This window comes from Mercenaria mercenaria, chromosome 10, assembly GCF_021730395.1.
Source record: "Mercenaria mercenaria strain notata chromosome 10, MADL_Memer_1, whole genome shotgun sequence".
NCBI classification, from domain to species: Eukaryota; Metazoa; Mollusca; class Bivalvia; order Venerida; family Veneridae; genus Mercenaria; species Mercenaria mercenaria.
This window is the reverse complement of record NC_069370.1, coordinates 9,154,103-9,171,977: the sequence shown is the minus strand read 5'-3', so window position 1 is coordinate 9,171,977 and position 17,875 is coordinate 9,154,103. Positions and strand designations below refer to the sequence as shown.

General features: G+C 33.3%; 1 protein-coding gene across 1 annotated transcript in view; it reads right to left on the bottom strand.

Moving 5' to 3' along the window:
* Window positions 1–109: 109 nt before the first annotated feature.
* Window positions 110–17,875, bottom strand: part of LOC123559794 (uncharacterized) — a 36,682-nt gene continuing 18,916 nt past the window's right edge. Inside the window, exons 2-3 of the mRNA XM_045351895.2 lie at window positions 5,468–5,613; window positions 110–3,657 (exon numbers count right to left, since the gene is read on the bottom strand). Of these exons, the coding sequence (XP_045207830.1) occupies window positions 3,397–3,657; window positions 5,468–5,613 (407 nt within the window). The 3' untranslated portion in view covers window positions 110–3,396. The remainder of the gene's footprint in view (window positions 3,658–5,467; window positions 5,614–17,875) is intronic.

Genomic DNA, 17,875 nt, shown 5'->3' with positions numbered 1-17,875 from the left:
ACGTACATGCTTTACCACCATAAAAGTCAGTGTTTTCAAATTTTCCTGTTTATCGTTTCGCAAACACTGGCTGTGCATAACAGCAAACATCATTAACAAAATTCAACAAGACATTTTATCTTTAATTTCCTCACGAATAAGGTTTCAGAATACAAATATCGCGGAAACTAGTAACCAGAATACGCCTTCTTTGAATTGACTTGGTATGGAAGAAAATAAACAATATGCTTTTACATAGCCAGATGATGAGAATATGAATTACTAAATTCAGGATGGTGAATGATGATTACAATTTGTCTTACTATTGTAACATGTAAGCTACATTTAAATCAATATAGAGTAAATGATATGAAAGTATCATATAATCAAGATGTTTATGTGCAAGTTAGAATACACTTAATCCCGATGTATGAAAATATTGGTTCTATGGGTCTAAGCAAAACTTGGTATTTTTGCATAACCATGTAAGGCATGTTACAACTTTACCTGTGTAAAATTTTATCCAAAATAGTATATATGTTTCTTATATAATTCTTCTGAAAATCGTTTTGTGCAAGAACTGTGCATGTAAATTATTCAGTCAGTATTCATAATTTGTCCCTTGAAATACGTGAGTATTATGTCTGACATTTACTTGTAATGCAAATGTACCGAAATAACAACTTGAAAAATATTTTCATACAAATGAATCATCATTATATTGTGTGTTTTTTTTTTTTTTTTTTTTTTTTTGATACTTTAGATTCTTCGTGCAATTTCCAGGATATATCATTGAAGTTTTTTTCCTGGTCCTTCGGGATTATGGAAAACATTCTATAGTGCTGTAATAGAATAAGGGAGATGCAAATTTCATTGTCTCTCTATTATATTGGTAGCGTTATGTGCTTCCAAACGATGTTTTCACTGATTTTATCAAATAAAATTAAGCAAGGCAGGAGTAAAAAGGAAAAAAAAAGAGAAATTATAAAATATTTTTAAAATGAGTATCATGAAGAAAAAAATAACTTTATTATCATACGAATTCAACCTCAATTTAAGTGTTAAACCAGTTTAAGCTCCCCAGTGGTGGTTTTGCCACTGGCCGTTCCAAGGCGGTGCCCCACTGTGTTCCTTTGTTTGTTTGTTTTGTCATTGTGTGTTTGCTTTGTGTATGTGTGGTGTAGGTGCGCGTTTGGGGAGGCTGCGTTTTTAGAATGTGGCTTTCCCTGTCGGATATTCTTCCTTGTTTTTAAATTATGTTACTATTGTTAATCAGTCTGGTGACACGCACTGTTCTCATCTGATTGAACTTTGAATATTGTATCATTCACATTTTGTGATGAAAATAATGCACTTCTAAAATTAGTTTTTTTTTATGTGAATGGTTAACTGTAACCTACCTGCACTACCTTGATGTATGGTCAGTATTTGAAGAAAGTAGAATACATCAACGATTTAAAATTGCTATTTGAAACAAAGATCATCAAAGACAATACATTATTAAGTTCAGAATGCATACACGTAAGTAATAACTATACCTTGTTGTCTTTTTTTGTTTTTGCTATTATTTAATAGCAAAACAGAGAGTTCTTTTTATAATGGCAGAAACCTAGTACATATACAAGAAAATATCCTAATTATTTTCAAAATGCTGACGTCTATATTTCTGATGATGTTAATAATTTTGCGCCCTTTTATAGAAGCTTCCTGTCATTAACAGTGTATCATCAGCTAATATCTATGTAGTGTTACTGCATGTATTATACTAGTCAGATGCACTCATAGTTTAAATTCTATTTTAGAAAATGCTCGTTTAATTCATTTCTGAAACTACACACATTTGACGTCCTCTATTTCATTTTTATTTAAAATGATGATGAGTAATGTGGTGCTTTCTTAAAGCATCCAATATTTTGATATGTTTATCACGACATTTGCGTGAATATTGTATCAGTTTCATTTTGTGGTAATAAAGGTATTTGAGTAACTTGAAAAACACAGTTTATTAACATATTTAGGACTAACAAACTTACTTGTACATGAATGCTCTGAGATAAAACTGTATTAAATATTTTAATACAAGCAAACAACAGGAGTATACATAATAAAATATAACAATATATATATTTATAAATAGCTTTTTACAACAAGTGACAATATTTTCAGTAGTGGAACTTCATCACATAAATCCCGATAATGACTTAAATTTCAAGACATTTTATTTTCTATTTTCCACTTTTCCGTCGGCTGAATATTTTATAGGCTAAGCAGACAAATGCAAATGATAACCCTGGATCACTTTGATCATATCCCTTTGACTGCCCAGAACAGTGTTCTGAAAATTAAGTAATCTTCTCATTCTCGTCAAAGGAATAAATACAATTTTCTGCTCTGGTATTGTGCGTTTTATTCGACCTGGTGGAGCGGAGTTAATCTCTGACTTATGCAAATAATGGTAAACTCATAAAACGAGCAAAATAGGTATAGCAATATAATTGTTTAATTCCGTAAACAACGACTACAACTGGTTACAATGTAAGGTAGATGGCCACTGAATAAGAAATATACTATATATCTTGCACAGTAATGCAGTGGACCGTCGCGAAATCCCGCCCCCAACCCCACCCCCCTCTCCCCGCACCACCAGGTCAATTAAAACGCACAATACCCAGCACTAATGAAATTATCCTAAGTAGATAGGAATCAAGACTTGTTTTCCATTTTCGTAAATATTCATTACGTTACTGCCCTACCTGCATACTGTATTTTAGACCAGTCAGCACACGTTCCAGACACTCCAGAACACTATTCTTTTTAACTCCATTGACTTATAGTGTGTACAGAATGTTCAGAGTAATCAAAGCAATACAGCCTTCATGTTTTGTTTTGTTCTGTTTTGGGTTGAATGCCGCGTTTCAGTTATGTAACGGCGGACAGTTAACTTAACCAGTGTTTCTGGGTTCTTTACCAGTACAAACCTGTTCTCCGTAAGAAACTGCCAACTTCCCCATATGAATCAGAGGTAAAGGACGATGTTCTTCAATAATGGATGACTTTACAAGCTGAGTTACTTCTTCACGGTATCATTTAAGAAATTTTAGAATGAATATCATTCAGATCTATTAGAATATTAAACAACAATAACACTAACAAATAAATCCTGAGTTGCCATCAGTTACTGGTGTTGTTTCTGCACCTGACCTGGTGACAACACGCTGGCACACATAAAGTTATGCTAACACATCTATGCTGAATCACAACACATATAATTCTCGTAGAATGTATGAGATTTTACGTAAATGGCAACGCAAAAATGCTCTTGCTTTGTTACCCTTAGGAGTGCAATACACAAAACACATATACACAATTAGCACAAACATTGTATAGATTAAAAACACGGGTAAAATTGCCTGAGTGTTATACAAGAGATAGAACTACAGACACTGTGGCTAAAACAACTGCACTGAAGAAGAAGTTTAAGCCGTTTGCTGTTGAGGTGGTGACGACAATATTGGCGCTTAAAGGAAAACCATTGCATTTGTCGTCAGTGCAACATAACCAACATTGAGAAGTATCATCTGCGCATGCGTTGTCACATTTGGAATGTTTGCTGCCACACTTCCGTTCCAGACGCTCGAGATCGCTGTCTCCTGACTTTTTGTTAAAAACAGCAAGTGTCTGAAAATATTCAATCTGAATGTTAGTGTTAGAATAAAGACATTTAGTGTAACATGTGTGTATTGTTGTTAAGAATAAATGTCGGCATTTTAAAGTTTTGCACATTCAGTTAAAATCTGGAATATGAAGAAAATTAAAAGTGATACAAGATTTTCTATCATGACTAATGGACAGCCATGCAACAAACTGGAGCTAACGAACTGCCAAATGAATGCAATTATTAGAAAGGTTGTACATGAAAAATCACGATCCGTATATCCTTAAATCTATCTTAAATCTGTTCAATTTGGAGAGGTAGCTCACTTGAACATTGCTGCCAATTGTAGCATTCCATCATTGCATTAAATGTAATGTAATACCCTTCAGAAGGTGAGTGAAAATGCAATGATTTGACAAAACTTGGAAAATTTAAATACAAGGAAGTGGCTTTTTAATTATTTGAGTTAGGGTTTGTTTTGTACTAAATTCTCTACAGTAGATTCAAAGTTTATGTCTTATATATGAAGAAGCGTTAAAATCAAGTCTTAAAAGTAGATTAGTTTGTTTTCAAGTTAACTGATGGCTCGTGTGCTTTTTTATGTCATCAATAAGAAATGGATCACAGTATCCGAGTATACTAAACTATCTTTAGTTGTGTCAAAATAAGTGTCTTAAATGCTAAAAATGTTTAGAAGCAAGTACAAAAGGGGAGACAATTTTTCAAGACAGAGTTCTGCCTCTTGTTTCCTTCATTTCCTCTCTTTGCAATCTATCATTTATCACTCTGCATTACATTCCATGCAGTGAACTCGGTTTAATTGTTTTATGTGACAATTAAGTACAAACAAAAGATTAGTTCATTTTGCTTTTAAACTGATAATGAGTAACAATCGTTCTCTCTTTGCCATCTATATATATTTAGTTCATCTCGGTTTATTGAAAATAATTGTCTTAAATGTAAAATAAATAATAAAAACACACACACAAATAAAGCTCGGAGGTAATAAAAACCAGGATAAGGTTTTCCGCATCTTGGCATCTATAATTGTACCAAATAACATTTCATTATCTAAATGAAGTCTTGTTTGTTTCAGGAAGGGAATGGCGAACTTGTGGTCATGTCAAAGTCCTGCTAACATAGCCCAAAACTCGTTCAGTGGGATAAAACTACCTTGTATTTTTGTGACATTCCTGATTCGAAAATAGTTCAATCAAATGTATTTAAATCATATGTAATCAATTAATTTAAATAGAATTTTCAAACACGTATGGATGTAGTTTAGTCTGTATTCTAAGATGCCCAATTACAATATATTTAAAGGAAAATATTGATAGCCGAGTATTAAATATGTTACCTGACATACAATGCGTTCATTAGGAGAATTTCTGTCTGGACAAACTACTGAGTCTTATCTGAAAGGAGTTCTTTCCAACCACGCGTCTTTACCAAACACTGCATTCACCTCTAAAATTACTCTGTGGACAAACCACTGTATCTGCTTTGAAAGTAGCTCCACAGCAGTCATTTACTAGACATAAAACTCTGGACAAACTATGGTGTCTGATTTGAAAAGAGTTCCCAAACTATCTTTACCTGACATACAATGTGTTAACCAGGAAAACTACTTTTATCTAACTTGAAAAGAGCACAGAAACAGACTTCTTTACCTGACATACAATGTGTTCATCAGGAGAATTACTCTGTGGACCTACTACTGTATCTAATTTGAAAGGCGCTTACAAACAGTTATCTGTACCTGACATACAATGTTCTAGCCAGGAGAACTATTCTTATCTGACTTGAAAAGAGCACAAAAACAGACATCCTTACCTGACATACGATACGTTCTCCAGGAGAATTACTCTCTGGACAAACTACTGTTTCTGATTTGAAAGGAGCTCCCAAACAATCATCTTCACGTGAACTATTCTTTGTATTCCAATTACAGGCGATGCATTCTAGAGCCGACGCCATACCTGAAAATATATCAATACATAAAATTATCAATTACATTTAACAATGAAATATCATAGGGCATGTCTGACAGGTAATGCCCCGATCTGTCTGTTTTTTCACTAGTTAAAACATAAAGTACATAATTGCGCCACAAACGCAATGTTAATTTAATCTATTAGAAACCCTCTGGAAGTATATAACAAAACCAAGCAAAATAATAGTAGACTTGATTTGTCATTTTCGACAATAATTGTTCTCCAGTCAGTCAATGGTTTTCTGGATTATGTGCATCTCAAATAAACAGAACTAGCAAGGCTTTCGAGCAAGCCCACACTCTATGATAGAACATGTAACATTCTAGCATATAAAAATGTCTTAACACTAAAATTTGCATTAATGATGCAACATTGTTAATGGACATTATTACCGGTATTGTTATTATCATTATTATTTCCAGAATTATTACACAATGTATTACAAAAAATATTCAAATATCTTGGCTTGTAAGACATATCCTTAATGAATATTTGAATATTAAGGGATATATTTTACATATAGATAACACTGATAATTGTCCTAACTAATTGCCATTTAATTGAAACCATACAAATCACTTCATGTTTTGCTTATTTGTGATCTTTAAATTCTATATTTTTTTTTTTGATTTTGTCTAAAACAGATAATGCAGCTGTCGATTAAGATCTACGCCCAGAATATAAGTATAAATATACTTTATTGTGTTGAAACAACAACCTATGAAGAAAATTGAACAAGTAATTCCAGCGATCATAAATACAAGCCAATTGTTGGTCGATAAAATAACATTTCTTGAATCTTTTACTAATCTCCTTTGAGGAGAAAGATCAAAAACCGATAAAATTTCTCTTGTTTTTCGGTGAAAGTATGTGTGCAGCATATTATGATGGCACTAATAGACCTGTTATAATGAAAACATGCTGGATTATTGGTATTCTATAGACATAATTTTCCATTAATACTAATTGAAATGTGTAATATTTTCTTATATTTTCTTAAACAAACTGAAGCAAATAAGGAAATGGAGTTTTCATCAGCGACTTGAATACAGGTTCTTTAAATTATTATTGGATACTTTCATGCTTATCACTTTGGTGTGTCTTTCCTTTTTGTATCATTGTCTGTGAAACGTCGTATTAAATCCGTCTTTCCTTCGTAGTCCCTTCATTGATCTATAAACTGAGTCAAAATATTGAGGTGCAATCTTTTCCGTCACAATGAAAGAATATCACAGCCTTTAACAATTCTTGAAAATTACACAAGAAATAGGAGTGAGCACAACTGTACATACGTTTTTTTTTTTTTTTTTTTTTTTTTTTTTTTTTTGTGGGTGGGGGGGGGTGGATAATAAAATCAACATTGCATATTGAAATAACATAAAAATGCCCATGCATAGAATTAATTTCGTTTAGTATTTTACGTTAAATTGGACATCTAATGCACATCTTGCCATGAATCACGGAACTAGGTGCATTTTTTTTTCAAGCTTCAGCAATATTAGCAATGACAGAAGTATAAACGAGTATGTGTAAGGTGTCAAATTATTGATAAGTTCTTTTTGTTTTCATTTTCTCTGTCAGAGAACGATAAGTAATAAGGAACTTTTAAAGGCAATTTCTGAATGGTGCGCAATTCAACTTGTTTTTGAACGTGCACATTACTTCCGGTAAAACCGGAAAACGTCAAAATCGTGTACTACGAAGAATACGTTACTTGCCGACTGTAATAACGTGTCCAGCACCTTAAAAAAGGTTCAAAATATATTTCACATACAAAGAAACATTGACTCAGTATTCAGGTTCTGTAACGATGATCATAAAGTAGGCGGAAGTAATTAATGTTATGCTTTTTCAAGTCTGCAAATGTGAACATACGCGACTAATGCTAGTCATGTCTGACAAGTTATTATATATATTATAGATATTAATTGACGGATCCATGGAAGCTAATTTTATCATTTGATTATTGGTAAAAAGGTCCATTTTGGCGTAGTATATGATGTTCTAATAGAAGAATCCGCAGCCAAAACCATTTCAATTAGGATATAGTGAATGTATGCCTTGGCAGCTCAGCAAAGCAACGATGAAGGTAATTATAACGGCGATACAGAACAGAGACAAGATACAAAGTGTATTCGTGTGAAACATGACATTTCATGAATTAGTACTAGTCGCAAAAGGAAACTGTTTATCAACATATATTCAGGAGTCAAACTAAGTGGCATCATTGATTTAAGGAGGGTCATTGATGAGAGGTCACATTTTATCAGAGAAAGGCTTCAAGATTTTAAGATTATTATAAAATTACCCCTCTTGATTTATTTGAGAAATAAAAGATGTTACCTCATAAGCTGAATTGAATGTTACAACAAAATAATAAAGCAGATAAAAGAATTGTAAATATGACAATGAAGTTCATTAATGCCAAGCTTAATGAAAGTTTCCACTTTTAACACAAGACTGAGCTATGTGAAAGTCCTTTTAAGATATCAAATAAAAAGTGATGACAATGCAGTAATAAAACCGAGTAGATAACTTTGGCATTACATCAGAATATGTAATAGATATTTGTGAGTTTAGTTTTCCCAGCATAAAATATGTTCTAATGTTACTACAGTCCGGCTCATTTACTTGGCAACATTGAGGATGGAAAATATTTCCTCTGTTTGATGCTGGATATTGAAATTCGAGTGCAAGATAGATGAATGGTTGTTTTGCCTCTTTGTGGTCATTCAGATGCAAAAACAAATTGTATAATGGTCTATACGACCATCTGTATCTGTCAAGTATTTAAGAAATAGATCGATCGATCTAGGTTCGACAAGAACAGATCCCCTATTACTTGTAGACATATCGAGAAGTTAATGCCAAAAGGCTGAGTAATAGATTTTTCTCCAGCCAAATTTCGAAATACAGTTTACATACTATTAGTATGGCAAACATCTTAGAGCCAAATTTAGGACTATTTCTAATATTTACAGTATCTACCTTTATCCCCGAGAGCACTCCTTAGTGCCTTGATGTTGATAATGTCTTACAATCTTCAAATTACCACTACTTGTATCTATAAAATCTGAAGGTGGTACAGCTGTTGATGCTGTTTGGTTTAACGTTGCACTGACACATTTATAGGTCATTCAAGCTTTGATGGTGGAAGAAGACCCCAGGTACCCCTCCGTGCATTATTTTATCACGGGCGGGCACCCGAGTAGAACTACCGACCTTCCGTATGCCAGCTGGATGGCTTCCTTACATGGAAAATTCAACGCCCCATGTGAGGCTCGAAGCCCCATCGATGAGGAGTAAGTGGTTGACCTTAACCACTTGGCCACGGAGGCCCCACAGCCAAAACGTAACGCTTTTCATAGTTTGGGGTTTTTAGCTCAACATTTTAGCGAAAGGATGACTAATGCTTTAGACAGTGTACATCTCAAAAACTTTATTTCATGATATCATTAATATCATTCGCAAAACAAGATTCCATGTTAAACAATAAAATGTGAAAATATTTAGTTGTTTTGTCTATTTTTGAAAGTACATTGTGTTTTGCGGGGAAAGTTCCAATCATAAAAATCCCATGACATTGTCCATAAACTGTCTTCCGAGATATGTTAACATTTAAGTTTGACATTTATGCAAAAGTTACCATGACAATATATTAAATCTTTTAAATGCTGCGGTTTTAAACGTGTTTTTCCTATTTGAACATTTTCCCTGTTTTTATAATTTATTTGTTTTTCATTTGCTAATCGATTTGCAGAAAAAAATCATTGATTCGATTTGTTTATACTGGCCGAGGTCTTCGTGCATGATATTGTATCAGTTACATTCAGTGGTAAAATATAAATTCTAACACGATCAGATTCATTTTCCTATTAAACAAAGAAGTCAGTGAATTATTATACAACAATTTTACTGTTCTGACGTCACAATTATTACGTCATAGCGTCAAACGGCATAGCGGCGCGCTGGAAAAGAAACCAATTGAAAACGGGCAAATATTTAATGAATGCCGTCAAGGATGTACTTTAAAGTCCTTGCTTTCGTATTAGAATCGAAATAATATATCTCATTTAGTGATTTGCTCGTGAATGAAGTCATTGTTTGTCGTTCAGATGCGTATTATTATATCACTCGGGCTGCGCCCTCGTGATATAATTCCTTCGCATCTGAACTCCAAACATTGATTTACTCAGCGACAAATCACTAAATGAGATATATTATTTCTTAATTAGACACCGTAAGAAATAAATATCAATGAGTGAACGTTGCTTTTTATAAGGGGTTTTAAAAAGCATATTTTTAAGTATAGATAAATTGAGTCATAGCCATTCATTGTGTTTGTGATATTATTTTATAAATTCCTCACCGTTTTAAGTATAAATTTAGACATTACAAAAAAAGCAGCTTCCAAGAGCTTTCGTGTGGCATACATTTGATCAAATCACCATATGGGGACCTAAATGTGCAGAGTCTAACATTTTTCTTAAAGTTCAAGAAAGAGAAATTGGTAAAGACAAAACAGCATGAATATGAGGAAAATATGCTGTATCACACACAGTCAGCCTACATTTTCCAAGTATGTGTAATTATTTTGATGCCAATAAAAGACAGATACATATAGCTATAGATAATATGCTGGAATACTGCTACGGTGGATAAAAAAAAATCAACTGGCAGTCAATCGATAACAAGATATTACTTGAACTACTCTGCTAATACGGTCACGTAGAAACCTAGTAACCGTTATGTAGGCTACTTTATCGGTAAAAAAGTGTTGCAGCATTTGTGATTCCATTGAAGCGACACTTCATCGTTGCGCTGATATTTCGTATGTAAAAGTATGAAATACTATAAACTAGTCAAAGTTATATCATCTACTGCAGAAAGTAGATCTCTTATAAATTTTGACGAAATCGGTCGATTAATTACAAAAAGTAAACCCGGGTGTCAGTAATTTTACGTATACGTCTAGCTTATATGCAAATTAGTTTCTGTTTGTAAATCATGCTCAGTGCAATAGATCAAGACTCTATTTAGTCAATACAATGTAATTATATGTGTTTTATTAAATTAGATGCTTCAACATATTTCCAGCATTGCTTGTATCATATACGATGAATTACTTCTTTATTATGATTTATTTAAACTGAGAAGTGTTTCTTTAACTTTGCTTATTAGAAATGTTGAAAAAGGCATAAAATGTGCGGTATAATAACACAACAGTTCCGTCATGTTCATATTTTATTTGGAAAAAAACAACAACATATTACAGTTCTTTCCTTCGAAAATATGTCTACGCCGAAAATTTGTAGAACTAGTGATTTAACTGTTATATAATCTTCGTAAATAGTTTTGTACTATGAAATTTCAGTAAAGTAACACATGTTACTTAGACTTTTTTTAGTCTCAGGTAAACCTTACTAGAATAATAATAATCATGTTAATTATCCGCCGACAAATCCCAGCAGTATATGTTAACGTCAAACACCCTGCTCCTGTTTAATTATGGATTTTTTTTAGGAACGGTTCTTTTGTTAATTATTCAGATGTAATTAAAGATCTAGTGCTCTAGTTCTTTTTTAAGAACAGCGAAATACAAGCATGGTTTTATAATCTAATTTGCTTATAGCCATTTATACGGAAACATGACATCAGGACTGAAATAGAATTGACAATATAATAGTTCAAGAATGTCTCACGAGAATAAAACAAAATATAACTGAAAGGCAAAATGAAATTTTTCGGCCTATTGATTTGTTGCCGAAAACAATTCGATTAATTTAATTACATGCCTGTAGTTACGTCATGGTTCATGATTGGATATTGACGACAGTAATCGTTTCAAAGAATAAATCCACAAAAATTATTTAGTAAAGACGAACACACTAAGTGCTAATGAAGTATAACCCGAATTGCTCTATCCTCTTTGAACAAAAGCCTTAATTGTACAACAGGCGTCTCTTGTAAAATATTTTGGGAGCTGTTCGAATAAACTATAGAGGAAAAGCAAATATGACATGCTTATTAAAATTCAAATATGTAAACATCCTTAAATTAAAGATTGTAGGTCGCATTGCAACAGATAATACTTATTCTATATTCTGTATACAATGGTCGTACTATATAGGGTTATAATTTTCAACTGGACAACCTTTATTTGCCTCGATTATCTTGAGAAAGAAGCAGGTCAAAAACGGCCATGTGTGACACAATTCAGTAAAATTAAAAAAAAAAACTCCTAACGTGTAACAAACCAAATATTAAGATATTGGGAATGAAAGAAATGAAGAGTCTGTCATCTAATCTCAGAAAAGCATGACAGTAACAGATAAGGCTTTCTCACCTATCGGACAGAAAAATCTCTATTTTTAGAAGTGCTGGAAAATCTTATCTCACATGGGTTATCCCACACTCCTGTGACGGACTCCTTCATGCGCTGAATATACATATTATTTATGTAAAATAATTAAAAATCAGGTACCTTTATCTTTTCTCTCCGTTCCTTATAGTGTATTTCTCGATTCAAAATTCATTACTTTATGATAAGAACGTACCGTTACGTTACAAACGATAAAACTAAAGCGGAACTTTGTTATTGTGCGTCACTGAAATATCACGACGTCACTTCTGCTTACGGACGCCAATTTCCCGCTTTTTAGGTAGTTTCATATTTTTATGCTTGTTTTTATTGTTTCTGTTGTGGTAAGTGAGAAATAGAATCCATCATTGGTGTTCGGTGAAGATCGGAAATCCCAACCCTCGGGCGCACCGCTCAAGTCTTAAACTCGGCTCAGCCTCGTTTAAGACTTGAGCGGTGCGCCCTCGGGTTGGGATTTTCTGATCTTAACCGAAGACCAATGATGGATTCTCTATATCTTTTAGCGATTATGTGCCAGTGCAGGCTTCATGAAATTGATAGTGGTCATTAAATGGATGGGAGAGAAAAACATAAATAAATACAGCGTATTCATGCGGAGCATACAAAAATGAAACTTTCCTTTATGATATATGCAAGAGCCGTATTGTATGAGCAGTTTGGAAAAGTTAAATAGAAAATTGATTAACAGACACGATCACGTTTAGTTGTGTCGTTATTACAATAACGTTGTTCAGCAATTAGATGGTACCTTATCATAGTTAATAAACATAATATTGTAAAAACGTAGTAAGAAATAGTGTTACCACTATGCTATCACCAAGTCTTTCTGAAGTGTTTTGCTTTAGATAGATAAAATACACAGGAGTCCCTTCACTGGTTTTGGAAAAAATACCGTCAGAACTGTTCTTCATACTGGAGCTTTTTTTGAAAGTATCCCGGTTACACCATACATATAATATTATAATATAATATAATAATACATAATAATATTTTACTGGTATATGAACTGTCATCTACAGACAAAACATAAGGGCAATATTAGATGATCATATGGTTACGTCAACATATCTTTGTCGTAACTGATTTGTTTCCTGTCCTTACTATTTAGATATTTCTTAAACAGTGCTAAGATCATGTGATATCTATTATTAAGGAATATTAATGAGAACATTATTATTCTGGGACTACGATTAAGCCTATGTTTATATCTATGGAGAGAGCCATAAAAAATGTAGCATTGAGTATTTTCTCTCTTCTGGTGTGAAACAGCTTTGTGTTGCAGGAAAATCTTTACACACAGAAGCAAGACTACATATGCAAATTGCATGATTGCCCATAAACTGTTCGTTTGGTTTGAGACAATTTACATTAATCTATGCATTTAATGCAAATAGAGCGAAAGACTTTTGTAATACGTCAAATGAGTCAAATGATTAAATTTGCCATCCTCAGCAATTTCAGATGATTATACTTAATTCAAGCTATCGGTGACACAAAAAACAGTTGTTAAATAGCTTTTGCAATATTTTGTTATTGCAAAAAGAGAAAACAGAAAAAAGCGACGCCTATGTGTGTATGTATGCTAATTTATAGTCGCCACCTGTAGCTCTTATTAGCTTGACAGATGTATAGCACCCGTATACGGGGCTCTTATTACAATATAAGTATTTTTAGTTTGAGGAGCGAGGGTTCGAGCTAATGATCCCTGGTTTTGTAATCACTTGACACTTGCGTCCGCTGTAGGAAGAAGCTACTTATATAACGAGAAGTCACGTGATACTGCAATAGGAATAACAAGGCAGGTGTGCAATACGACTATAATGGTTCCCAGCATAATTCGTTTCTGAAAATGTAAATCTTTCCCCTTAATTCAGATCAGTCTGGAGTCCAAATCAATAAGCAATGCATCAACATTTGATATTACCTCTACTCACGGCATCAAAGAGTTTTAAACATGTGACTGTATAAAGTAAATGATTAGTCACCCACCGTTACAACCAATTTTCTTGTTTGTTTCCTCTACAGAATGAATACACATGATATTTAAGCGAGCTACCAGGTTGTCTAATCATTTACTTGGTGAAGATGAAAATAAACAATACATGTGTATACATTTTTTCTAAAAACAATTCATAACTTCTATATACTGTATAATAAAAATGTTTGTTTGTGATAATTGTATGTTAGTAATATTTTAAAATATAGTATTATCATTGACTTTAAATTAATAATTGCTATTTTGATTCGTTTTAATTAATCTTATTTAAAATATTTTATATTTAATATTTTATTTCAACTTGTATTGTAAAACGCCATTGAATATGTTTTAAATGTAACAAGAGATCACAGAGTGATCTTGGCGCCCACCAATGTGCCATTTTTGAGTGTTCCAAATTTCAGGACTTATTGACTAGCTCAAAGTCAAATTTCATTTCCGTACACAACACTGTGCATGTGGTCTAAATTCAAAAGCTGTAGCTTGAGAAATGTGAAAGTAGGTCACTAGATCAATTTCAAGGACAAAGTTCTTTCTACACAAAACTATGCATGTGCATCAAGTTTGAAGGCTGTAGTTTGAGAAATGTGAAAGTAGGTCACTAGGTCAAAATCAAGGTCAACTCATGTCAAGGTTCATCTTGCCACTCAAAAATATACATGTGGTCCAAGTTTGAATGTTGTAGTTACTGACAAGAACATTTTAAAAGCTTTTCCCTATAAAGTTATATGAACCATGTGACCCGGGGCGGGCCATATTTAACCTAGGAGGATAATTTGACAAACTTGGTAGAGAAGACTAGATGATGCATACATTACAATATCAAGCCCTAGGCTTTGTGGTTTGGACAGAAGATTTTCCTATATAAGTCTATGTAACATATGCTCAGGCGAGGCCCTTTTTGACCCTAGGGTATAATTTGAATGTCCTTAGTTTAAGACCCTAGATGAATGTCACATACAAAATACAAAGCTCTATGGACCTGTGGTTTTGGACAAGAGGTTATTCAAAAGTTTTTCCTATATAAGCATATAAAATGTGACCCCAGGTGGTGGCCATATTTGACCCAGAGCATATTTTGAACATTTTGGATAGAGACCACTGATGAGCTTATACAAATATAAAGCCTAGGCTCTGTGGTTAGGACAGAGGTTTCCAAACGTTTTTTCCTCATTTAGAATCTATATAAATTGATAGAAAATAACAAAGGGCCATAAATCACTCATAAATTGTTTGAACAGTCTGATTTTCAGAGGACAACTAGGGTAACCAATAATCATTCTGCAAAGTTTGTCAATATCCCCCATAGTTTTGAGGAGTGCGTATAACGAGAAATTTTTAACGGACGGACGGACGACTGATCGACGGAAGGACGAATGATCGGACGGAGGACCAGGTGTACGCTGAGTGATTGTAAATAGCCACAATCTATGATGTGGTAAAATAGGTTTTTAAGCAATATAACCAGTTTCAGTTTCAGTTTCAGTAAAAACGCATTTCTCTTGCAATTGAACCTTGAAAGGCGCAATTAAATCAATATAAAAGAGAATGAAATTAACATATACAACCAGGATGTGCAAGTTAGGATATAAGAAAGCAATTCGGGTACATTTGCCTGAATATAACTTTGTTTTTGTCTTTGTTCTTAAAAAAAACAACAAAATCTACATGAATCTTACACGACTATATAACTCTCAAAATATCACTTAATCTATATAAATCTGAGGCTCACATTTCTATGGTTTTTATTCCCGTATCGTAGTTATGTAAAAGTTCGAAAATATAGGCGATGTCATGGAAACGTAATGTAAATACTGTCACATCTCCTATACTGTCGGGCATTTACATTATAACGGTAACATTTCACTGTATTGGGGAAAAAATGATGGAAATGCAGGTGATTAACTGATCTTTAGAGGGTTATAATTATAATCTTCAGCAGACGTTTTCCCCCTTTTTTAAGGAAGCATCCTGTGTTATGTGGAACAGCTCTGCATTTTTGGTGATGTTAACGTTTTTAAGATTGACTTAACATAATATTTAATAATTTCATAAAATGACAGTAATATCCAACAAATTATGTATTTTTCATTCGCTTCAGGAATTAATGGCTACTTCAAAATGACTTTTGGTGCAGTTCACAAGCGGATTTAATGGAATTTAGAAATTTGGCAAAGTGACTTCAAAAAGGTGATAAATTAAATTGGAGTTTATACATTATTTCTAATATGAGCATCGTATAGTTTGAAGGTGCTAGAATATGATAACATGTCTCGTTCTTAGCGTTTTATTTCTGTTATCAATTAAATTTTCATGCTGAACAACATCGATCTGATCTGCAGAAGCTACGTGCTATGGGCAGGAATAGTATTACATTTTGTTGTAATAAAGTAAATAGCTCTAAAGTCAGTCCTGTTTGACTGATTCATCAAAGCCTACTAATTAATGAATGAATGAAGGTATCTGAAGTGAGGAAAATAAATCAATAATTTAAAGTTTCTAAATTGAAACATAGATGATCAAAGTGAGCGCTTGTTACGTCTGGATGCATAAACGTGAGTCATCGCCACGTATTGTGCATGTTGCATTACTAATAGAAACTACTTTGATGCCTAGATTCATAAACGTCATGCATGATGTTCTAGAAGAGCAGTTGACAATATTTTTGAAAAGCCGTTCGGGAACGTAAATAAGACTTAAAATAACAAGTCATTTGCTCTGCGGAATACCCAGGACCTTAAGAAAAACAAACATAGGAAAAAGAGACATTGATCAGATCACGAAAAATAGATGTTATATCACACATTGTTAAATACAAACTATCTTCTTCAGTATAAGAAAATATAAGGGTGCAATGTGTGGTTATTGATATCTACAAGATTATACAAATGCAATATGTGGTAAACAAGTTTTTAGTAACTTATAAATGCCATTGTGGTATTTTTGATGACGTTATTATGATTTAACAGTATCAAAAGACTTCAGTCAAACCTCGACTAATATTAATAATCTTGGTTTTGCGTTTTATGCTTCCGGAGGATCTTGCAGATTTAGAAACTTAGAGATAAAGAACAGTTCTTTCTTTCGTTCAAATTGTGCATGCTATTCTTTCATATTCGTTTTGTTATCTTCCGTAAGCGTAGTCGTTAAGTGCAGTGTGTTTGTCGTGAAAATTATCTCCTATCTTGCATTCAGTGTTGTTATTTCTTCTCTCGGATCGTGGAGTCTTTCCAACATTTCTGTCATTTAGAGTTCCGTTTCAGCAGGTGCTTGGAGGCGGTAGGGGTGTGTTTCACAAAGAACAAAGTAAGTCAAATCGAGTCTGCAGCTACCATTTTTCTCGGTTACAGTCTTTGCTTATCTAAATGTCTGTTATTGCAGTCATTGTTATAAGCAAGATTTCTTTTGTTTATTTAGGCCTGGTTTTTTTCCTTTTATATCTGAAAACGAATACTGAAAATATTGGGAAATCTTGGAGTGTGTACCGTGTAGTAATTGGCGTTCGTTATTTATTTTTGATGTAGTACAGTGGAAACCATATGTGGTTATTGAGTAATTACCTTACTTTACGAAATAAATAAAAAAAAACAATAGAATAAAATAATAAAGTCTAAATGAAGAACCTTCGGAAACATAGAATGTAGCCAAGCAAAATAACAGCAGACTCGGTTTAACTGAGTCTGTTCAAGTGAGGTAACGGAAAGTGCAACATCTCTCACGCCACCTATTACCGGCTTAAGCGGAATTCTGTTACATAGATATTGAATGCACTACATGATCCCAAAATGCTAGAAAATATAACACACTGAATCCAAGTACAGGGAAATTCAGCGAAGTTTGATAGTTAAGTTTCTCAAGTCTATTTACCA